General features: G+C 41.6%; 1 protein-coding gene and 1 long non-coding RNA gene across 3 annotated transcripts; one reads left to right on the top strand and one right to left on the bottom strand.

The window, feature by feature from the left end:
* Positions 1–797: 797 nt before the first annotated feature.
* Positions 798–24,911, bottom strand: FAM83A (family with sequence similarity 83 member A). Its single transcript, XM_072151228.1, has 4 exons — positions 24,229–24,911; positions 19,688–19,855; positions 18,032–18,156; positions 798–3,775 (listed from the first exon to the last, which is right to left on the bottom strand). Exons 1-4 carry the CDS (start codon positions 24,715–24,717, stop codon positions 3,193–3,195), a joined length of 1,365 nt encoding a protein of 454 aa, XP_072007329.1. The 5' UTR covers positions 24,718–24,911; the 3' UTR covers positions 798–3,192.
* LOC140132443 (uncharacterized) lies at positions 20,617–25,894 on the top strand. 2 transcript variants are annotated; one of them, XR_011855656.1, is made up of 3 exons: positions 20,617–20,953; positions 24,212–24,324; positions 25,738–25,894. It is a non-coding gene; the product is annotated as an uncharacterized lncRNA (long non-coding RNA). The 2 variants fall into 2 exon arrangements; XR_011855655.1 differs by having other exon boundaries at positions 20,617–20,957.
* The last annotated feature ends 238 nt before the right edge of the window (positions 25,895–26,132 follow it).

Here is a 26,132-nt window from a genome sequence, read left to right as displayed (position 1 = left end):
CAAGATTTTCAGATTACGCTCCCCCCAAAATCAGCAGACAACAGAATCAACTGCAAGACTACAGCCGGAAGAACAACACCATTCACAGTGTATTGGCCAGAATGGGTAACTGCAGCTCAGCCCATTGAATATCCGGTAAAAATCCCTTTAATAGGCGGATGATGAGCATTACGATACTTTCTTATAAGAGGATCATTGCGGTTTCTATGTTTGTTTAAGGATTTCATCGTACGCTGCTCCATAACAATACACATCTACATACGTGTCACTGTACTGAGCCCTTAAAGCTCCGTGACAGGTGTGATTTGTATACACACGCCCCGGGGGCACAACATTCTGTTCTGTGGTGCCAGTTTTTAGGAAAGTCCCCGGGCAAGAAGGACATGATGAGACCTGAAGTTCTAGAACTTCATAGGAAGTGGCCCCTTCCCCCCCCAAGCTCCCCCCCTGAACTATTGTAAATTTTACAGCTCCCTAATTATCTGGGACATAGCTACGAATGTAGCAGAGCCGGATTTCGTAAGAGATACATTGCGTAATATACGTATTCGTTTCCTGAAATCCCAAACCGTAAATGTTCCCATACATCTTTTATCACTGTCAGTCGAAAGATAATTTGGCTGGTAGCTATTCCTTCCAACCAGGGTCAGACGGGCCCAAGGGAGGATCGGAGGATCCTCCAGTGGGCCCCTACACTGGTGGGGGCCTCCTCTGGTCACTGTCTCCAGGGGAAGGAACCTTTGACCTTATGTGTATATATTAGTACAATATACCAAACAATGACAGTCACAGAGATGTATCATTACTATATACACTTTATTATAGTCATTTACAATCAGTCCCATCAGTGCAGAGGATACATTTCATCCACGGGTTAAATTTTATTTTACATGTGATTTCCCTTATTTTATCATATATTGTATGTATAGCTGCCTGACGTGTTTATTATGGCGGATGATGACACTTCTTGTCTGACAGTTCTATGGGGCACATCGGTGAGAAGACCAGGTGATGAGTAGTAACAGGTGGAAGACTTTATACAATGTATACATCGGAGAACAACAAACAATTTCCTAGATGTCAGCACTGAACATGGATCTGTCTCGTCATACAGTGTCTCAACATCTAAGAGCAAAGCCAACCCTGCAGTGACCAACCCTCTCACTAGCAGAAAGATTCGGAAGGCTAGACTCCTCTTTGGAGCATGTTGTGTGGACAGAGGAGAAGTTCCCCACAGATTATTTTAGTGATAAAATCAAGTTTAATTTATATGGGTCTGATGGGAAACATTATGTTTATTGACAAACTGAGGAAAGACTGAACCCAAAGTGTGTAAAGAAGTCAGTGAAAGGTGGTGGAGGAAGTGCCATGGTTTGGGGAATGTTTTGTTCAGCAGGAGTTGGACCTCTCATACAGCCACTTGGCAGAGTGAATGAAATTGTCAGAACCTTCTTCAACAACACGCGGCTCCTTCCTTGTGTTCTCTAATCAGCCAGCAATACGTCCATGCGGGACAAATGTTCCCTGTCACACAGTAAAACGGCTAAAGCGGGTCCTTGAAAACATTGAAACAATGAAATGGCCGCTTGATCTAAATCCAATAGAAAACCTCCGGTGACAAAGTTATGGCCAAGAAACCCACAACAATCACAAAACTGTGGAAGAGACTGGAAGAAGAGCGGAGCAGATCCCAGCAGATCCGTGTGAGAGACTAGTGAGGTCCTGTGGCCGGTGCTGAGGTCCTGTGCTCTCCCTACTGATGACTGGTGGAACTTTCTGGAAATTTACATATAATCTTTCTCTGTGCTCCAGTCATTACTTATGATCATCACATTTTTTGAGAGGTTTTATGTGGTTATGGTTATTTTGTAAAACCCTGTTCTAGTGACCTGGTAACCCCTTACAAAAATCCATAAAATGTTGAGCAATGGAGATTACATTATTTCTGAAAAAATCAAGTGATCATACATTGTTCTCTAATTTTGATCTCCAGTGTGTTCTAAGGTGCAGGCCCCATCTAATGACTAGAGAAGATAGTGCCATAAGGAACCTCAGTCACCTTGAGGGACTCGACACGTCTGCTCATTGTGTGACTGACCGTTGATTTAACCCCTTCCCGATGCTCGCCGTAATAGTACTGCTTACGTGGGGTACATGGCGAGTGCTCACGGGCTGAGCTAGCACCGATGGCCGGTGTTATCCTGTCGATCGCCGCCGGGAAAGTTTAGTGACGATCCTCATGACGTCATTGGGGAGCGCCGATCGGTCTTCTGAAGACCCAAGGCTGTCTCGTTTTAACCCATTCATTACAATCTGCGATTTGCACATTTTAATGAATGAGGTGGAAAATCCCCATATACTGCCATACAGTAGTATGTATATGGTAGGGTCGATCAGACAACCTAGGGTTAAAGTAAAAATTCCAATCACCCCCCCCCCCCTTCCCTAGAACTGATATAAATATAAATAAACAGTAAAAATCATAAACACATTAGGTATCGCCGCGTCCGAAAATGCCCAATACATATCCAAATATAATAACGTTTTTTACTGCGTTTACCCCCCTAACGTAAAATAGCGGCCAAATTCGAAAATGCCACTTTTTTTGCCAATTTGAAAAATATAAAAAATTCTATAAAAAGTAATCAAAAGGTCGCACAGTCCTAAAAATTATAGCATTGAAAACGTCATCAAAAGTCACACAAGATGACACCACCCGCAGCTCCGTACAACAAAGTATGAAAAAGTTATTGGCGCCAGAAAAGGGCAAAATAATAAAAAAAAAATTGTACAGGAGATCTTTTGAGCAGCATATTGTAAAGTCAATAACATCAGGTTTCTAAAGCCATGGCCGGTATCTCGGGCTTCATCATCCATGAACTAGTTACTGGCATTACTGACTTTTTGGTAGTTTAGAGGCAGATGTGTGACCCCATGTAGTAGCCATGACCCCCTATAGGGGTATTTTATTAAACAATATTTTGATACTCAACAGAAATTTCGACAACAGACCAAAAATAGCAACTTTTTGCATTTGTAACAACAGTAAAAAAAAATTAGGAGCTCAATGTTGTGGCCCCATATCTTATATGTGGCAGAATCGGTCATCACCATAGAGTCACATCTATTGCACAATTACTTATTTTTCAGTGCATTCTTTGTGTCTACCTAATAGCTTGTAGATACTTGGGTCTAAGTCATTGTTGGCTTGCCAAATAGTCTCCATCCTTGGGTGAACCTCGATGTTGGGGAAATGTTTTCTCGGTGGGTTCTCATGGAGCGGTAAATGTTATTGTTGTTGTTGAAGAGATGGGTCGGGCTTTCGGGTTGATAATTCCGTTGGTAGTAGTTCACTTGGTAGTTGCTTTGAGGTGGTGGTGATCTCAAGGCGGAGTAACCGTGAAAGGAATTCATCCTTTGTAGTGGAGACTTAGTTGGAGTTGGGGTTGGGGTTTGGGTTGGAGTTTGGGTTGGAGTCTGGATTGGAGTTGTAGGAGATGAAGGACGTTGGGAGAGTTGGGAGATGCTGGTGGCCGGGGAGCTGCTCAGAAGGTCTGAGGTGTTTGTACTCTCTTGGGTGCTGCTGTCCGTCATTGTGCTCATGACACTGTCATCCCTCCTCACTACCGGCTTCATTGGGGCTGGAGATTTTAATCCCATCACCGGTTTGGATGAGGCGTAAAGATGTCGGAACTCTTCATCGAATAACTCAACCACCGTTCCCGTAAACTTGGTCAAAAAGTTTCGATGAACTTGTCCAGAAAGCCACGTGAAGCTGAAAATATAAGACAAAACATTGTAAGTGTCAAGATCTGGTGAACATATTTCGTATAAAAATATACTAAACCATATCGTTCCCTTTTAGATGTGGTGGCAACTAAATCTTTGGTAGAACTTGGGCATTGCAAGGCCGAAAGTGCAAATCACTGAGCCACAAAGCTCCAAAATACTTCTTGTAGAGCAGTGGACATAGGCTGATACTCGATCTAAAAGGTCAAATTTAGTCAGGTCAAAATCTATCAACGACCTATCCATAGTGTGGGTGTAAGACCTGGCACCACCAACGATGAGACAATTTTCCTTGAGGTGGAAACAGCCCGCTATATCCAGAGTGTAGCAGCTGCATGCTCCGCTTCCATCGCTGAAGATGTCTGCTTCCTACTCGATCTATAGTGTAATCTGCTGATCGGTGGGGTTACTGGTGTTGCACCCACTTGATCACCTATGGATAGGTCTTTAATCGATTTTGCCCATAAGGCTGCGTTGAAGGGTAGAGGGGATAACTTTCCGATCTATAAGGGGCCGACCACTGAGACCCCCACCCATAATTAAAAGAGAGGACCTGTTTGCCAATCTGTCTAGAGGGATAGGTCGAGCATGCCTACTGCCACTCTCTTAGTTGTTGCCAGAGATATAGCCAAGTACAAGCCTGATCAATGCTATTTGCACATGTAAAGATGCGTTAAGGTTCTTTTGACATTCAATCAGGGCTGTCAAATAATATGACATCAAAATAAGAATATAATAAAGCAGTAAAAAAACTTTTCTTTCCAACCCCCCCCCCCCCCCCAACCGTTCAATATGGTGACTACTGACAGAAGAATGCAGAAGTCAGAGCACAGCCTTGTCCTGTCAATACCGGGTAATTACGAGCGTGTAGGAACAGAGACGGAAAGATGGAGATAATTTTATCGACACTTCAACCGCTCTTACATATATTCAACCCTGAGGGTAAACACGGCATTAGTATGATTATAGTCCAATGATTAGAGCTCAGTTATTATAGTACAACTTCATAAGGATGACACAAGAGCTACACAACAAAACTCAAAATAAGGCCCCAAACTTGTCACATTATGCGCCCCCACACATTATAGGGGATATGTATGGGAGGGGGTCATCACGCACATCAGTCTCTGCCTCCACTGGGACACAAAAAGCACATTCCATTCCAAATATTTCGTTTTTTATTTTGATGACCTTTGCTGTGCGAGTTCTTTTTTATTGTTTTTTTTATTTTGGTCTAAATTCATTTACTGTTTAACTTTTTATGCAGATTATGGGGAAAAAGCCAGTTTAAAAAAAAAAAATGACATACTCGTACCCTAACACTGTACAGGTTGTGAAAACAAATCTTGTGGAGTGCGGTAAGTGCTTTCCTTTTTCTTGTACCTCGGCTACTGGGGGTTTTTAAGGAATGTGGAAAAACCCTTTAAGTGATACAAGATGATCAACCACAATGCCATACATACACCGATGAGTGAATGCACAAGGACGATGCTGCGCCCCTGTGATCACAGTGTTCTACATCAATAGGACTAAGCGCTTATACTAGATCCCTGCACAACACATTTACAGCACATTATTAAAGTAGAAACCCAGGCTCAAGGTCTAAAGGGTAGGCGCATGAATGGATTTACAAAATAAAACAGTTTATTAGTTTTAACAGGGGCGCAATGATCACAGTCACAGGGGGTTCTTTCTGGCATATATTTATGTGCAGTATATTCACTGCTGATATATATGTATATGCAGTGCATTCATTGCTGTTGATGTATATAGAGTGTAAGGAAAATTATATGCGGTATATTCACTGCTGGCATATATTTATGTTCGGTATATTCACTGCTGGTATATATTTATGTGCGGTATATTCACTGCTGGTATATATTTGTGCACGTTATATTCACTCCTGGTATATATTTATGTGTGGTATATACACTCCTGGTATATATTTATGTGTGGTATACACACTTCTGGTATATATTTATGTGCGGTATATTCACTGTTTGTATATATTTATGTGCGGTATACTCATGCTGGTATATATTTATGGTGTACTCATTGCTGGTATATACTTATGTGCAGTATATTCACTGCTGGTATATATTTATGTGCGGTATATTCATTGCTGGCATATATTTATGTGTGGTATATTCACCTTTGGTATATATTTATGTGCTGTATATTCACTGCTGGTATATATTTGCGTGGTATATTCACCTCTGGTATATATTTATGTGCTGTATATTCACTGCTGGTTTATATTTGCGTGGTATTTTCACCTCTGGTATATATTTATGTGCTGTATATTCACTGCTGGTATATATTTATGTGTGGTATATTCATTGCTGGTAGTGTATACAAGGTGTGAGGATAAATATTTATGTGCATCTATATTTCAGTGCTTTGTTTAGATTGTGTATGTAGCATGTGGATGCTATATGTGTAAAGGTAGTATATAAATGGGGCCGAGTTTGGTTTCATAGGATATATTTTTGTAAACATTTTATACATATATATTTACTTTTTCGGTCTGATGTATTCTCCTAGATATTACAACTTTCTGACCTTTTTGTTTCACCCTGTATATGTTGCATGTGTGTCATACATATACAGGCGGTCCCCTACTTAAGGACACCCGACTTACAGACAACCCATAGTTACAGACGGACCCCTCTGCCCACTGTGACCTCTGGTGAAGCTCTCTGGATGCTTTACTATAGTCCCGGACTGCAATGATCAGCTGTAAGATGCCTGTAATGAAGCTTTATTGATAATTCTTGGTCCAATTACACCAAAAATTTCGAAACTCCAATTGTCACTGGGGCAAAAGAAAAAAAATTGTCTAGAACTTCCATTATAAAATATACAGTTTCGACTTACATACAAATTCAACTTAAGAACAAACCTCCAGACCCTATCTTGTATGTAACCCGGGGACTGCCTGTATAGTGTATGTGAATATTTAGGTGTAGCATAATGTGTAGGACAGGGACAAATTTAGGTACATGGGGCAACAATCTTAAGTTTGTAGAAGGGACCACTGTACTGTAGGCCCATGTACCAATCACTATGTTTAGTAAATAAAACCTACACAAATACCTAGATATGATTCAGTATTTGTGAGTGTAAAAGGCAGCAGGTTGTGGACCAACTGTTCTCTCATTTGGACTTTGGGCTGCTCAATAGGGCATTGTCGAACCTGCACCAGGGAGTCAGGTGGAGAGTGGAACAAGCCAAGGTCAGGGTAGGCGGAGTCCTAGCATAGTCACAGCTGTAGCACGACGGAGCGAGTCCTTGCAATTACAGTGGGATCCTAAGGCTTAGACTCTCTAAAATAATTAGTTTGACTTTCGATTTGTTTTCTGGAATGTATTACCAAATTTATGGAGTTTTTGCAGGATATGATCGCTCACTAATTTTACTACTGTCATGTATCACTGCATTTCTAGTGATGATTGCTCCTCGGGGGGCGGTCTAAGCATAAGACCCGCCCATGATTAACTGAGACAATTTGTAGAATTGTAACATTTCAATATTTAGTTACAAGAACTGTTTATAGATCTATCACCATGACCAGGAGAGAGGCCTAACAGGGTAACAGGGACCTACTTACCCACTCAGAGAAAGAAGATGGCAATGATATTGTGCAATGAAAGGTAGGTGAGTGATTGGAGGGATGTGTGTTTGTATTCCCTCGTACACCTGTGCCTATAGATTAGTGGAGGTTTTATGTAATGATGATGGATAACCATCTGCAGAAGCTACTCCCAGCCCTGGCACACAGCACAGGAGGCTCTGCCAAGCTGCGCAGCGTCATGGACCCCATCCAATGTAATAACATCTGTGTGACAAGGAGGTTGTAAATCAAGATCATTTAAGAAGGAGAAAGATTTAATCAGATTAAACAGATGAAAGAAGACAATTAGCCGCAGCAGCAAAATGGAGACAAATGAGTATTTAGCTGAAAAGGTGTGAACAGGAGTCATGTGCGGGCATCGCAGGCGGCATCACGCGGAGGTCACACATCTCAGGGGTGGACCAAAAGTAACACCAAAATACAGGAATAAGGGACAAAAGCCCCCCCCCCCCCTGCACACATGTAATACCGCCATTTAGTGCACAGATAATACTACCAGATCCAAAGCATATATTACCGCCATGACAACCCCCTATAATTCACATAGTAGCACTATACAGGCGGTCCCCTACTTAAGAACACCCGACTTACAGACGACCCCTAGTTACAAACGGACCTCTGGATATTGGTAATTTATTGTACTACAATGATCAGCTATAACAGTTATCACAGGCGTCTGTAATGAAGCTTTATTACTAATCCTGGTTCTTATGACAATCCAACTTTTTAAAATCCAATTGTCACAGAGACCAAAAAATTATTTTTCTAGGGTTACAATTATAAAATATACAGTTCCGACTTACATACAAACTCAACTTAAGAACAAACCTCCAGAACCTATCTTGTACGTAACTCGGGGACTGCCTGTATAGTGTTTGGATATATAGATGTCAGATATTATTTCACTACGTGTCAAACACAATGCACATAATACCCCCATACAGTATAATGCCCAGAACATACAGTCAATACATATATATCCAAATATATAATATAATATATATATATATATATATATATGTATAATACACTGTCCATATAGTGTATAATATATCCATATAGTGCACAGACAATGCTGTCATTTACAATGCATATAAAACCATCATAAAATCTTCAGATAATAATGTTACATGTAACGACCATAATATCCCCATATAATGCCCATCTAGATATCACATTATACCATCATATATTGCTCAGATATCCTGTAACTGTCAACGATAATGGATATTATTCCACCTCCCGTCAATTAAAAAGCACTTAATACCATCATATAAATCTCAGGAAAAAAATATATAATATACAATGTATATAATATAGCCATACAATGCACAGATAATACTGTTATCTACAATGTATATAATATAGCCATATAATGCACAGATAATACTGTTATCTACAATGTATATAATATAGCCATATAATGCACAGATAATACTGTTATCTACAATGTATATAATATAGCCATACAATGCACAGATAATACTGTTATCTACAATGTATATAATATAGCCATATAATGCACAGATAATACTGTTATCTACAATGTATATAATATAGCCATATAATGCACAGATAATACTGTTATCTACAATGTATATAATATAGCCATATAATGCACAGATAATACTGTTATCTACAATGTATATAATATAGCCATACAATGCACAGATAATACTGTTATCTACAATGTATATAATATAGCCATATAATGCACAGATAATACTGTTATCTACAATGTATATAATATAGCCATACAATGCACAGATAATACTGTTATCTACATATTATGGGGGATGCTATATAATGTGCCCTTACGTAGAACTTGGCCTGTGCCCTCTATAATTTATGACCCATGGAATAAGGTTTACGGACATATAGAATGACCATATATGTGTAGTTATATATTTCTCCAGTATAAATCCCGTCATAGGGCCCAGAATTTTTGGCCTCATCACATCTATAAATGACCCTGAGCGAGGAATTATCCCCGGTGTCAGTAACAGAACATTCCGGAACATACAGTATAAGGATTTCAGCTTAAATTTCATGAATCAGCTTTTGCCTTCAGCCAAAATGTTCTATAATATCAGTGACTTCCATATAAACCGTATAAACTACACTCCATTACAATACAGTCCCCCCCCCCCAAAAAAAAAAAAAAAAATGTGGTGCAAAAGCGCTAATATTTAATTTTTTAATATCCCTTTTTTAATTTTTTTTTTTATTTTAAGACACCTTTTTTTTTTTAAATGCAGGTTTTTTGGTTGTATTTTAGGGAGTTTTGGGGGTGCAAAACTATTTTTACGCCATGTAGCCGTAATTCAAATTTGCGCCTAATTTGTCTTTGTATTTCTCCGCTTTCCAGATCTTTATGCCAGATTTAATATTGATTTGCGCCTAAATAGGTGTAAATAATTGAGCAAAAACTCTCTAATCCCCACCGGGCGTAGGAAAGGCTCAAAATTTGAATATTTGCACCTAAAAAAATTAGTATTTGACAAAGAGGGGAAACGACAAAGGCAAATTAGAGGTGAAAAAAGGTACAAAAAGAAAACAGGGAAATAAGATAAATGACCCCCAGTTTTTTCCTAGGATGTTTTTTAAACCTATAAAAAAATCTATAGGAAAACACCTAATGTCCTATGACATGGGACATGCAGAATAATAACAGTTTATATACAGTCTATATACACACCTTTTTTTTTTTTTTTTTTTTTACTGAAAAACTTGTTTCAATTACATGTTTTAGGGCTTATTCAGACAGGCAAATCATCTCCACAAAAAAACGCATCCATTATCAGCGTCCGTGTTGTGTCAGTATTGTATCTGTTTTTCTTTTACATCTGTGTTGATGTTCCGGATGTTTGGGACACACCCAAACCCTAAACAGGATCTCTACGGGTCCACGGATCTCTAAATATTAGTTACTTTGTGCACTTTGTTATTTTTAAAACCATCTGTATAATATCGTCTATTATTTATATTTTTATTCATATTTGTATTTATTTTTTTATTATTTCTTTTTAATATTTCCCATAACACATTTGTATATATTTATGTTTTGTTTTTGTTTGTTTTTTTGTCAATCCCTTAAAAACCTAAAAAAGATATATTTTTTTTGCTGTCCCGCTTAGAATCTTATACTTTTTTGGGGGACAAGTTGTTCCTCCTTTTGTAATAATTTTTTATGGTCTTATTATTCCTAATATTATTTGTATTGTTTGTAACTTCTACAGATATTTATACAGTTTTTTTTTAATTTAAAGGAAACATTTTTGGTGTCTTTTTTATAGTTAGTATAACTATAAATATAATTTTTATTATACTTTTTATGTTTTTTTTATTAATATTCTAAATGTTGTCATATCTTTATATTTGGAAATTTGTTTTTACTGCCTTCCTCCTTGATCAAACACTATAGGATTCATAGGTTGGACTTGGACCACTTATCTGCTATGAATACATTAACCCAGGGGCGTAACTAGGAGAGGCAGGACCACATAGCAGGTTTCGGAATAAGGCCCCCCCCCTAACCTCTTAAAAATATATACATATTTGTATACTGACACATGAGTTACAAACACGCACAGCGTATACACACCATATATACGTACACTATATACACACACATGCATACAGTACAATATACACTCAAACATCATATATACAGACATTCAGCATATACACATCGCATATTCAAACACACATACACCAAATACACATCAGATATACACACATACATACATACAATACTATTTACACACATACACCAAATACACATCAGATATACACACATACATACATACATACATACATACATACAATACTATTTACACACATACAGCATATACACACCCAATACCTCAGTTGCTGGGGCCCCCTGACACTGTGGGCCCCATAGAAGCTGCTATGGCTGCTACTACTGATGATACATCCCCTGCATTACTAAGGTCTATTTTTGAATAGTTGATGAAATGTGGGCCCTATAATAATTTTATTTTGGGGCCCCATGGCCGCTAGCTATAAAGTACGATTCCAGTATTATTCTCCTTATATTCGGCAGAAGGACCCCTCATGCACCAGTCGCGATCACATCTCCTGCCCCTAATCATACATGTCACCATATGGGATCTGGCCTTCCCCCACATTCGCTCCCCCTTGATCCTATCCGCTGAAATATCTCATGGCCTATTATATCTTTTCTCCCATCGGCAGTTTTTTGTTTTGACAGAATAATTGAGGTGTCAACCCGGAGACAAATGCAGGCGAGTGACTGCAACTCCCTCATTGTGATGGCTCCTTGGCATGTCGCTCTTCATATATGTCATGCGAGCTGAACACATGCGCTAACGCCGGCTGCAGAGCTGAAGCTCATTAGTGATTTTCCACATGTCAGAGGCGCCCGGGGGTAGGTGTCCTGTGATGCGTGTACTCAGCTCTGCCCCATCCTCCCTCAATGACCTGATTCTAAAATATCAGAAGTTAGATAATAGAGCGCCTTAGATCATGTCCACATAATCTGACCTATGCATTTGCCAACCTACAGCAAGCAACAGCTAAGGGGGGCACACACCAACCTACACCGGCTAGGTGGGCACACACTTAATCTCCCTTCTTTTAATGGTCTACCTGGATTTTTTTGGGAATATCGAACATCAAGCTACTCAATAAATGACATGCAACAAAACATGGCGCCATTGAAAAGTGCAAGCCATCCCTGAAAAAAACAAGTCTCAATCCTGACAGCTTGCAGACACCACTAGGTGGAGCTCTATCTGACACTAGGAATACTTGTGCAGAATCTCGATTATCTTACTGAATAAGAAGTGATAGGTGTTTTCAAGGAGTAAAATATTGAGGACCTCTGCTTAGTATAGGTGATCAATATCTTATTAGTGTGTGTGTGGGGGGGGGGGGGGGTCCAACAGCTACAGACCTACCGATTCAGACCCAACAACGTGACGTCATGTCTATCAGAGACATCATTATCTTTAGCCCTCTCTATGATACCAGGACATCCCACTAATGCCCCTAGGAAGGGATTCGATCGATCAATGTCAAGAATAGGAGAAGTTCTTGTGCACGGAGCTTCAGCCCGAGGGTCCATCCCGAGAGGGAAAAAATGCAACGTACAACCTTCCAATGTGTCTGGCAGGTTCTGACGTTACTGTCACTTGAGTGTGAAAAATAGCTGGACGGTTTATGTTGTGTCAGTCTTATTAATATGCGGAGCCCCGGAGCTGAGATGGTTGCGTTAGGAGGTGTTTATGAACGTTATCTGAGGACGGTTTGGACCATCTTAGGTTGTAGAACATCCACATTGGACCAGTATCAGATGATGAAGGTGACATGTTACCGGTTTGCCCAATATTAGGCAAAATCATGGCTTCTTCTGTCTACTGACCCACAATGGCCCAGTCCCATGAATTTAGGTCTAGAGCACAAGGGGGCAGAGGAGAACTTGGAGATGACCTCAGTGCACCAGGGAATGGAAAATTATACTTTTTGGTTATTCTAGGTTTTCTAGTGTTTGGATAGGACAAAGTCACAGTGTTTGGATAGCACAGCGCCATGCATTGTGTAGTGGCTCGGTTTGGTATTGCAGAGACAATACATCCACATTATGTAAAATGATTGGCCGTTCCGGGCAAAATAGACAGATTCAACTAGTAGTGGATTATAATACAGACAGTTTGGGCAGTAGCCCGGGGCCCAAGCTTTCTAGGGGGCCCTTGGCCACCCAATCCAACCACCAAATTTTATTCTTAGAAGAACCTTCACCCATGAAATTATTGTAAATCAGTTCCTGCTCTCAATACACATGTATTGAAGGTCCTGAAGGTTCTCCAAAGGTCTTGAAAGCGGCAGAAGGGACACATCCTCCATTTCCCAAGAAGCGGATTCTAGTACCGGATGTAGGAAGTGATTCCAGACTTGTAGGGGTCATAATATCCATACAGCGCAGGGACCATGGTGGTCTTAATCTGCCCTGGGTTTGACCAGCGCCACTCTTATCTGTATGGACACCTTAGATCTGGTAGATAGACCCAAGATAGATTAAAGGAAAATGACCACCCGGATAATATCTTAGGGAGATATTATCTACTAGAAGGTTCTTCTAATGTAGATGAGACTTTTCCTTTACACGTCAGATTTTCTATGAATCTTCTAAAAACATGAATATTTTTTGTTAATTTTTGTCACCTTTACTACATTTAATCAGGGTTCATCAACTCGGAGTCATAGACTATAGATACAGGGGTCCATATTGTGTCATGACCTGTATCCAGATGTAGAGTCCGGAGCCGGATGCTCCCAGGATTAGGACATTGTGTACTTTCTCCTCCGGCTTTTCCAAGTACATGACAATGAAGAATTCATCAGCAGTGAAGTTTTTTTTATAGGTTTTTTTAATACCGTACTAACATTACACCTACCCGGCTATTATATACATGAATGCGCCTCTCGGGGGCATCTTCTCCAGGGATTATATAGGATTACACGATCCATCTCTACAGGGGTATAAAACTCGGCTCCAGTAGCTCCATATAAATATCTGCCTGCAGGTAGGGAGCACTGCTCTGCAGATTTAATATACCTGACCTATAGGGAGCGCTGCTCTGCAGATTTAATATACCTGACCTATAGGGAGCGCTGCTCTGCAGGTTTCATATACCTGACCTATAGGGAGCACTGCTCTGCAGGTTTCATATACCTGACTTATAGGGAACGCTGCTCTGCAGGTTTTTATGCACCTGACTTATAGGGAGCGCTGCTCTTCAGGTTTCATATACCTGACCTATAGGGAGCACTGCTCTGCAGGTTTCATATACCTGACTTATAGGGAGCGCTGCTCTACAGGTTTCATATGCCTGACTTATAGGGAGCGCTGCTCTGCAGGTTTCATATACCTTACTTATAGGGAGCGCTGCTCTGCAGGTTTCATATACCTTACTTATAGGGAGCGCTGCTCTGCAGGTTTCATATACCTTACTTATAGGGAGCGCTGCTCTACAGGTTTCATATACCTTACTTATAGGGAGCGCTGCTCTGCAGGTTTCATATACCTTACTTATAGGGAGCGCTGCTCTGCAGGTTTCATATACCTGACTTATAGGGAGCGCTGCTCTGCTGATTTCATGCACCTGACTTATAGGGAGAGCTGCTCTGCAGATTTTTATGTACCTGACTTATAGGGAGCGCTGCTCTGCAGGTTTCATATACCTGACTTATAGGGAGCGCTGCTCTGCAGGTTTCATATACCTGACTTATAGGGAGCGCTGCTCTGCTGATTTCATGCACCTGACTTATAGGGAGCGCTGCTCTGCAGATTTCATGTACCTGACTTATAGGGACCTCTCTGCCCCCTGTGACCTCTGGTGAAGTTCTCTGGATGCTTTTCTATAGTCCCAGACTGCAATGATCAGCTGATTTATTGATAATCCTTGGTCCGATTACAGTAAAACATTTTTAAACTCCAGTATTCACAACAAATTTTTTTTTGTCTGGATCTATAATTATAAAATATACAGTTCCGACTTACATACAAATTCAACTTAAGAACAAACCTGTGAAACCCATCTTGTACGTAACTGCCTGTACCTGACCTATAGGGAGTGATGCTCTGCAGATTTTATGTACCTGACCTATAGGGAGTGATGCTCTGCAGATTTTATGTACCTGACCTATAGGGAGTGATGCTCTGCAGATATCATATACCTGACCTATAGGGAGCGCTGCTCTGCAGATCTCTACCCAATAGTAATTGACCTATTTACTACTTCAGATTCACTTTCATACAAATTTGGAAATTCTTTCTTGCTTGGTGCCCAACTGGCACTGAAAAAGAGAAAGAATGTGAGCGCACGTCTGTGATGGGGCACAGGACACCCCCCCAGCGCACACACCCAGCACCTGCAGCTCTGCCTCATTAATTATACATCTGCAGGATCTCTGCCGGATAATAGCTGTTTTATACGTTCCGTTCCAGATTACAAAAGGCCTTTGATGTTTCTTTTCTCACATTTTTTTAAAGGTCTATTATCTTGTATTATTATTCTCTACTTCTCCATAGATGGTGATGGAAGAGACAACAACTGGTGCCGGATCTGATGAACGGGACCTGAGTGTCCATGAGGTCCGTGATAAGACATATTATGTAACATCCCGGCAGTGTCGGACTGGCATATGTTGGGCCTACCAGAGGTGATCTGGACGGCTCACCCTTCAACCATAAGATACCATTATAAAAATCGTAACATGTAGGATGTATCATCAACTTTTCGATAATCTATAATATTGGAATCATCATATGAAATAGATTATAATTTCAAATGATTACTCTATTTACTTCCAAATTAAGATCTTTGGGGCTCATTATAATGTGTTAGAACTTGGGGCCCACCGGAGGATCCTCTGATGCTCTGGTGGGCCAGTCCGGTCAATCTCATGTGATAATAAGACGATACAGACTTCTGCTGCTTTTATGTCGATTAGAAAGATATGGAACCCGTTATTGTTGAACCCAGAGGTTGCTTTTGGCCCAACGTGGGAAAGGTCTAAGTCAGTCTTTTCCACCCTGACCGGTTATACCATCGGCTTGTTCCAACTACCACTTCCATCCACAACTCTGGTGTCTTCTGCCTCATCTTACTATTCTAGATCCCCTATATCTATCTATAAGACTGTATTCTAGACCCCCTATATCTATCTATAAGACTGTATTCTAGACCCCCTATATCTATCTATAAGACTGTATTCTAGACCCCCTATATCTATCTATATGACTGTATTCTAGACCCCCTATATCTATCTATATGACTGTATTCTAGACCCCCTATATCTATCTATATGACTGTATTCTAGACCCCTTATATCTATCTATAAGACTGTATTCTAGACCCCCTATATCTATCTATAAGACTGTATTCTAGACCCCCTATATCTATCTATAAGACTGTATTCTAGACCCCCTATATCTATCTATATGACTGTATTCTAGACCCCCTATATCTATCTATATGACTGTATTCTAGACCCCCTATATCTATCTATATGACTGTATTCTAGACCCCCTATATCTATCTATAAGACTGTATTCTAGACCCCCTATATCTATCTATATGACTGTATTCTAGACCCCCTACATCTATCTATATGACTGTATTCTAGACCCCCTACATCTATCTATATGACTGTATTCTAGACCCCTTATATCTATCTATAAGACTGTATTCTAGACCCCCTATATCTATCTATAAGACTGTATTCTAGACCCCCTATATCTATCTATATGACTGTATTCTAGACCCCCTATATCTATCTATAAGACTGTATTCTAGACCCCCTATATCTATCTATATGACTGTATTCTAGACCCCTTATATCTATCTATAAGACTGTATTCTAGACCCCCTATATCTATCTATATGACTGTATTCTAGACCCCTTATATCTATCTATAAGACTGTATTCTAGACCCCCTATATCTATCTATAAGACTGTATTCTAGACCCCCTATATCTATCTATAAGACTGTATTCTAGACCCCCTATATCTATCTATAAGGCTGTATTCTAGACCCCTTATATCTATCTATAAGACTGTATTCTAGACCGCCTATATCTATCTATAAGACTGTATTCTAGACCCCCTATATCTATCTATAACACTGTATTCTAGACCGCCTATATCTATCTATAACACTGTATTCTAGACCCCTATATCCTATCTATAAGACTGAGCAGCCTTGATGAGCTTTATTATAAGGATATTACACTATGTTCCTATTATTGGGCCTGAACTATTATTGTAGCATGTATTCCGCCAGATGTACAGATGTAGTCTCCGGAGCATGGAGGTCATACTCCATGACTAGTGCCATGAACTCTCAAAAAATAAGCAGTTGGTCCTTAAAGGGGTTCTCCTAAGGTTGAAAACAGAAAAACAAAAGCAGCGCCACACCTGACCATGGGTAGTGTGTGGTAATGCAACTTAGCTCCATTCATTTCTATACAGCTAAATACCAGCTCAAACCATGGTCCGGTGTAGCGCTGTTTTTGAAGAATGATTTTCAACCTCGGGAGAACCCCTTTAAATCCATGGTACAACCCAAAGTCTATCCTGATCCTCAAAGGAAGTGGACACAATTCCACAGTGACCTTTAAATGTCCACCTTTGTAACCACCACCAATAACAACAGAGCGATGGCATATCCTCATCATATGAATTCACTTGATGAGATAGAAAAAACTTTTAGATTAATTTTCTAGTGATTCTCTTAAGGGCCAGTAGTGTTGGGGGACAATCTGGCCTATTATAATCCTAGAGAAGAGGACAACTACTTCTCATCATGCCGTAATGCTATTACCAAGAGCAGGGTGCTAACCACGGCCCATAGATAGTAGGACTCTAGCTGGTGGGGTCATAAGGCAGTGCAGGGACCACTAGATACTTATCTCATAGTATTTGGTGCACCCCTTAGTTCGGCCAACTACTGGATAGTAGGACCGTGCTCTGGTAACAACCCGTCACAACATATACGGTACTTTGTCTCGATATATAACAATGGGATAACAAATAATACAGAAATAGAAGGTCTCTTACCTGTACGACCCCGAGAGGACAAACCTCCAGTCAGATATGATGAACTTTTCATGGATTTGGCCGAAAAACTTCTTGCCCGATTTTGCACAATAAACTTCTCCAGTTACGCTCCGGACGGAGAGGTTCTACATGTGTCACAAGATGAAACCAGGACATGAATATATATATATATGTGTGTGCATGTACAGGCGGTCCCCTACTTAAGGACACCCGACTTACAGACAACCCATAGTTACAGACTATAGTCCCAGACTGCAATGATCAGCTGTAAGGTGTCTGTAATGAAGCTTTATTGATAATCCTTGGTCCAATTACAGCAAAAAATGTTTAAACTCCAATTGTCACTGGGGCCAAATTATAAAATATACAGTTTCGACTTACATACAAATTCAACTTAAGAACAAACCTCCGGACCCTATCTTGTACGTAACCCCGTATTTCACCTTCGTTAAAATATTAAAAAAAGATACCATAATAGCAAAATGGACTGACGCCTTTTGACCTTACAAGGAGTCATAGGCTAAGAACTCCTTGTAAGTTCAAAACGCGTCTTGCCTTTTGCAGGATGAGTTGCATTTTTTTTTAATTTGCCTGCTTTTGGAAGGTTAGTGCAAAAGAAGAACTTCTAACATAGTTTTTCATGATACAAATGTGTCTTATTTATTTGTGTTATCAAACAGATTTTCAGTTCTAGAGTGTAAGACACAGTGGTTATTCCAATGCTTATTGCCTGAGATGATGTCCTAGTCAGGGCTTGTCCATGATGATTTTTTTTTTTTAGGACCATCAATGGCCCTGTGCCCTTTTTTGGACCAAGTCGTACCCTGAATTTGCCAAGACTGTCCCTGCAAATTCTGCGGCTGATATAACAATTCAGTCTTGGACCTCAGCGGTCACGTGCATACATATTAACATGTGAATCAACTTTTTTGGGTGCATTTCACAACCAACTGTATCAGGATTACCTGCAAAAGCTCCAAGATAACTACCTCTACTGCACATTTGCATAATCTACTCCTCCTATCTGTCCCATTGTCACCAACTTTTTTTATTGCAAAAATTATGGCATTTAAGCCCCACCCCTCACATAAACTCCACCCATTCCAGGCGATTTTGTCAGGATTGTTTCTGAAAATTTAGGACATTTTTGACAGATTCTGGACTGTTGCAATACATGGTCTTTCTACCAAGGATTGAAGGACTGTACACCAGGCACACTGACATACTGGTGTGTGCCCTCTCTGGCAGGATCTGCTCTTCTTTTAGCTTCTTATGCCCTGGTTTTTTTAAAAAAAAGGCTTTTAAAATTATGCAAATGAGCCTCAGGGGCTCCGGGCTCCATATGTGTTAATTGAGTCTGGAGCCCCGTAGGCTCATTTGCATAATGTTTAAAGCCTTTTTTTCTTAAAAACAAGGGCATAGGAAGCTTAAAAAAGAGCAGATCCTGCCAGAAGGGGCACACACCAGTATGTCAGTGCGCTTGGTTTACAATCCTTCATCCTGGTGGTAGATTTCCTTTAAGAGATCTACAAGGTGGAGCTGCGAATAATCTCTCATTTCATCTATATTCTGAGTATTCTGAGCTCTAATTAAGGCCTAAAACAATGGATTACATAAAGACGTGGGATAATAGTGATGGCAGGCGATGCTCCTCACCTTCAGGTGCACCTCTTTGACTTGTAGCTTCTCGCACATGTCCATAAATGACTGGATCTTGCTGGCGTCAAGGAGTAGGTAGACAAAGACGTTCCTTTTGTTCGCGGCTTCTAATATGTCACATAATATCTCTGCGTCTGTGAATTCATCCATCATTATAGCGATGACCTGGACACAATAAGACAATAGGATTACTTCCTTGTAACATAATTTATAGGTGAAAAATTTACTTGGAATTATCCCAAAAATGTGTGCAAATATTCTATAACAAGGCGAGGCCTTCTGGTTTTATACACATATGTTAATAAAGTTATTCTTATGTAGGAGGTCGCAATAGACATTCTCTGTAATGTATTTTTTGTGCAACAGGTCATTGCAAACAGAGCTGTGTCAGTCATGTAATCCTAATGGAAGTTGAGTAACACTACACGAGGAGTAAAGGGATTATCTGGGTCAAGGAAAGTTGGGTGCAATATTCCGGTGTAGTAACATACTGTACATATTTTGCATTACCCGAAAGTAAAATATGTTAGGGACCACCCGTACTATGATGTATTGTATATTGTATTGGAATCCTCGTATGGGGGACACATAATGGACCCCCTAAGGCTTTTGGGCTTGGTGTCTCCATACCCATAGAACAGAGTAGAGAACATCAGCTGACCACATGCTCAGCCCCTCATTACAAGTCATCCCCTCCACACAGGGGTGCTCCATCCATGAGGCGTGTTGAGCCTCTTGCCTCAGGCAGCACCATCTGGAGCAAAATGGGGGGCAACATCAGAGCCGCAGTCACCTGCTATAAAGCAGGTACGGACACCTAAAATTAGTGTCTCTTCTCACCAGATATCAGCATGGGTGTGAGATACTGCATGGAGAACCCATTTACTAAATAACATAACCTACATTAGCCTCTATAGCAGGGGTAGGGAACCTATGGCTCGGGAGCCATATGTGGCTCTTTCGATGGCTGCATCTGGCTCTCAGACAAATCACTGATTAATAGCAATTGCCAGTGTGTACATGTAAGACAAACACAGCGATGATCACTGGATGCAGGCCGGGATGTTACCACTGCCAGCGTCCTTAGTGTGACCCAGGCACCATCGCCGCACCGTTGCTTAGGTGACCGCGCCTGTGTCATAGAGTAGAGCAGCATCCACTCCACTGTATGACCCAGGCCCCATTGCCTAAGCAATGATGGCAGCGGCGCCTGGGTCATAGAGAAGAGCGTTGTAGTGATGAGAAGCCACTGAAAGGAGACAGGTAGGTGAGTATTCCCTTTTTATTTGTTGCGACTACCTATCTACTGGGTCCTGAGGGCATGTGATGGGGCTACCTGTCTATTGGGAGATATTTGCTATGACTACCTATCTAACTTGGGCATGTGCTGTGGCTACCTATCTACTGGGAGGCATGTGCTGTGGCTACCTATCTACTGGGGTCATGTGCTGTGGCTACTTATATACTGGGGTCATGTGCTGTGGCTACCTATCTACTGGGAGGCATGTGCTGTGGCTACCTATACACTGGGGAGCATGTGCTGTGTCTACCTATACACTGGGGAGCATGTGCTGTGTCTACCTATCTACTGGGGGGTCATGTGCTGTGACTACCTTTCTACTAGGGGCATTTGCTGGGGCTAACTATCTACCGGAGAAATGTGCTATGACTACCTATCTACTGGGGAGCATGTACTGAGGCTACCTATCTACTGGCGGGCATGTGCTGTGGCTACCTATCTACTGGTGTCAATGTGCTGTGGCTACCTATCTACTGGTGTCAATGTGCTGTGGCTACCTATCTACTGGTGTCAATGTGCTGTGGCTACCTATCTACTGGTGTCAATGTGCTGTGGCTACCTATCTACTGGGGTCAATGTGCTGTGGCTACCTATCTACTGGGGTCATGTGCTGTGGCTACCTATCTACTGGGAGGCATGTGCTGGGACTACCTATCTACTGGGAGGCATGGGCTGTGGCTACCTATTTACTAGCAGGCATGCAATTCTGCTACCTATCTACTATGGGGCATGTGACATGATTATTAATATACTGGGGGGGCATGTGCTGTGGCTACCTATCTACTGGGGGGTATGTGCTGTTGCTACCTATCTACTGGGAGGCATGTGCTGTGGCTACCTATTTACTAGCAGGCATGCGATGGTGCTACCTATGAGGCATGTGTCGTGATTACTAATATACTGGGGGGGGGGAATGTGGTGTGGCTACCTATCTACTATGGGTCATGTGCTGGGGCTAGCTGTCTATTTGGGTGAATGTGCTGGGGCTACATATCTACTGGGAACATGTACTGAGTCTACCTATCTACTGGGGTGCATGTGCCGTGGCTACCTATTTACTGGGGGTTATGTGATGTGGCTACCTATCTACTGGGGGCATGTACTGGGGCTAGCTATCTACTGGGCGGCATGTGCTGGGCCTACCTAGTTACTGGACCCCATGTGATGTGGCTACCTATCTAGTGAGGGGCATGTGCTTTGGCTGCCCATTTACTGGGGGCCATGTTCTGCTGTTACCTATCTACTGGGGGGCATGTGCTGTGGCTACCTATCTACTGGTGGGCCATGTACTTGGGCTGCCTATCTACTAGAGGGGGAAGTGCTGTGGCTACCTATCTACTGGGGGACATGTGCATATTGTATGGCTCTCACAGAATTACAGTTTAAAATATGTGGTGTTCATGGCTCTCTCAGCCAAAAAGGTTCCTGACCCCTGCTCTATAGCCTCAGGCAGCAGAGAGTTTAGGGTCAACCCTGCCCCTACAAGGCACATGTAGTGTGAGGACTCCCCAAATGTGACGTTAAAGCTGAAAGACAATGATTGTTTGTATGAACATTTATTCCCTGTCCCCCGTGTTATCTCACAATATCCAATGAAACACTTTACCTGTGACTGGAGAAGAAGACATGAAGATACAAATACAATGTATAGCCGAGAACTTACAGAGTAACGTAACGTTCTACATTGATTTTACTTAAACAATGTTGCCGATTTTGGTGAAATTTCCCTTTAACATATCCCTTTAAGTTATCCCAGTGTTAAAGACGGCTTGCGATCAGATCATATGATCAGCCGGACCCCCCACAAATTAATAGAGACCTCCCTGTTCTGGGGAAGTCAGTGATTCCCTATCTATGAGACCGGTGGAGATAGCCGAGCACTGTGCTCCACGTCTCCAGGGTCACTCAAGGTCAGCTCAGCTTTGATCTCTAGATAAATGACCCTGATAAGTCAATAGAAACAACCAGGATTATCATTATCCCTGTGTATAGGGATGACTTACCCCGGGGGCGGTAGGTACTGACAGTTGATCTGACCCCGATGCTGCGGGATGCATCACCCTGATCACATAATTGTCCTGTAGGGACCTGTTCTGGTTGTTCACCTGCTTTACCGCAGGGATGTGGCATTAACCTTTACATTTTACTGACCTTCCTAAATAGCGTTTCCCTGCGGGGCAGAGAGACGTGATTACTCTAAAACGACTCAGGTCATGAGGGCCGGTCACATCCTATGCAGCCTCATGAGTAATATCTGACTTTAGAAAAGCTGGGTGATCTCCGATACAGCGCTACAGGGGGAGCCATCCACAACCTTTCTTCCTATATGGCTACAAAAATTAGGCAAATGTTCCATTGTCAACCACTTTACTGATGTTTTGTGACAGTCTTGTGTCCTTGTCATATCACATTGGGTAATATAAGCTCTTGCATAGGACTGCTGGAAACGTGGATTATAGAAGGTCTTGCTTAACACTGTCACATATATATATATATATATATATATATATTATATATATATATATATGTATATATTAGAAATATATTTGTAATATAGACATAAAAAAGGAAGGCAAAATAGGGACAGAGTAAAGTTGAGTTTGTCGTCCGGCACAAGCCCTTACATAGGACTGCAAAGAAACAAAAAACAAGTAAAGTTCCTGAATTTTCTCAACTCAACACAGTAAATCAAGACCTGACAACAAGTACAAAGAATGCGGTTCTTAGGAGTGACGGTTACAGTTGAGCTCTGCTTCATTTCTATGTTAAAGGGGCCTTGTTAAAGGGGCACTGGGAACGAAATTTATCAAAAATATCAAAAATAATTTATTCCAGTACAAGCAGCCCCCTAATTAAGGACACCCGACTTACAGATGACCCCTATTTACAGACGGACCCCTCTGCCCACTGTGACCTCTGGTGAAGCTCTCTGGATGCTATTACTATAGTCCCAGCAAAAAATTTTGAAACTCCAATTGTTTCTGGGGCGAATAAAAAAAAATTGTCTAGAACTTCAATGATAAAATATACAGTTTCAACTTACATACAAATTCAACTTAAGAACAAACCTCCGGACCCTATCTTGTATGTAACCCCGGGGACTGCCTGTATCAGATTGTGAGTTCTAGCTGAGTTAATAAACAAACTCATGAAATAAAATCATATTTTACACTTTTTTTGCTGCGCCACCTTTATTTAGAGAGTCAATAATTCTGTTACAGACTATTCGTGGACCTACCTGATCGGCCCGGTGAATCCCCTTCCTGATGGTCTCCCTGATATTATTGGTCTTATCGGTTTGGAAGTAGACGGTGGCGCTGGACTTGTCCTTCAGGTAGGGCTTCTCCTCGGAGCTCCAGTTGTGGAGCGCTGTGGTGGTCTCACTCTTATCCGAATTCATGGGGTAATAACTTTCCGATCGGTGGGAATGATTCCCGTTTTGCACCGAGCCACCGTTCTCACCGTTTTCTGTGTGATTCTCATTGGCGTAATACGGTTCCTTTACATTGTCCAAGATATATTGTATCTCCTGCTTGGATAAGAAGTCCACCTCTCCTTCTTGAGCGAGGACCTTTTGGTAGTCGGTAGATCCTCCATCTAACAGGGCATCGGTAGCCAACCGGGCGCTCTCGTTGTGGCAGAACTCTGGCTTGCACAGCCTTGCCCACCTGTTTTTGGCTTCTTCAAGTCTCTTCTTAATTTTCCCCAACGCCTTACACCGGTTCATATTTCCTAGTTGAGGTTTGGAAGGGTCTACGAGGTTCTCAGCAGCTTTCCTGAAGGACTCGCTTAGGATTCCAGTTCAGGAGAACCTCACCATGACACATGCAGCAGGACTTACACTTCACCTCTGCGGCTCTATACAAATCTTCTTCGAGAAGCAGCGGAGTTGAGACCAGAGCTGAAGTGACAGCCCTTATCTAGGTGGAGGCACGCCTTATACCTGTGGGCTACACCTGAGCTCCAGCTACTCCCCTTGGTGGTTCTCGCTGTCATGCAGATCACTAGGTTCAGCCGTGTAATATGTCAGGTAGGCAGGTGATTGCACAGGTATGAGCTGGAGGCTTTCCTACAGAGGTGTCAAAAAATATTCAAAAATGTATTTTATTTTTAAACTAAAAAAAAACTCAGAACAATAGGAGCAGAAAACTTGTCTAACCGACCCGGGACTGTGACAAATTATGCAGCTGCAAATCGGAGGTGGAAATTGTCTCATTTTATGGCTGTTGAGAAAAGGATTGCGTGAAAATGATCTGATTATAAGATGTAATGGGAGAACATGGCAGCAAGTGTCCAATCCCCCTGCAGCGCCACCACAGGCGACATGAAGCATTACAAGCTGAGCTGCCTGTGTCATGTATGGACATGCTGGGTCCTTCATGGACCTTGGAGCCTGGTATAGATTTAGTGTGGGGGCCCAGCCTCTAATTTGGAGGGTACTCCTGACTAGTTAAGGAAGATGCCCTGGGACTGGAGGCTTGGGTGGTTTCCTTGTAATTAACCTTGTCTTGGGCTGCTGGCACTTTAATGTTATGGGGGCGGGCTTGTTTTGGGGCTACCATCCCTCCCCTCTGGCTACCTCACCACATCCCCCTGCCTAGTTTATGTGGGGTTTTATAAGCCCCTGTTTCCCTCTCACCTACCTCTTGGCTTAGTCGGCACCGAAGCGGCCCACCCACCCCCACTGTGTTGTGTTTCTTGTTGTTTTATGTTAATTTATGTGTTTTTTTCTTGTTTATCTCTGAAGTCGCAGCTGGCCGAAAGTGAAAGATGTGATGGAGAAGGCTCGGTTGGACGACTTGCCAGCTGGGAGTCTAGCTGGCATACAGCGGCCAAGCACAAGGAGACCAAAAAAATAATCAAGTGTCTTAAGCCTTTGGCATTGTTTGTGTGGAGATAATAAAGCTGTGACCTTTTTACACCCAACAAGAGTTGTGATCTGTTTTATCCATAAGTTGGTTTAGAAGGGGTTTATCTCGGCATTAAGGTGCCCATGGGTTTTGCTTAAAGGTACGGGTAGTCCATGCCTTCAGTCGGTCTCCATAAACTGTCCTGATCTGAACAGCATCTGGTCAGAAGTTGTGTTCTGTTGAATGTTTTTGAAGTTTTTGGAAAGTTGTGAGAATCTCTGGGAGGGAGTCC

Source organism: Engystomops pustulosus, chromosome 5, assembly GCF_040894005.1.
Source record: "Engystomops pustulosus chromosome 5, aEngPut4.maternal, whole genome shotgun sequence".
Lineage (NCBI taxonomy): Eukaryota > Metazoa > Chordata > Amphibia > Anura > Leptodactylidae > Engystomops > Engystomops pustulosus.
Note: the sequence above shows the minus strand (reverse complement) of the source record. Positions and strands in the feature narration are given on the sequence as shown.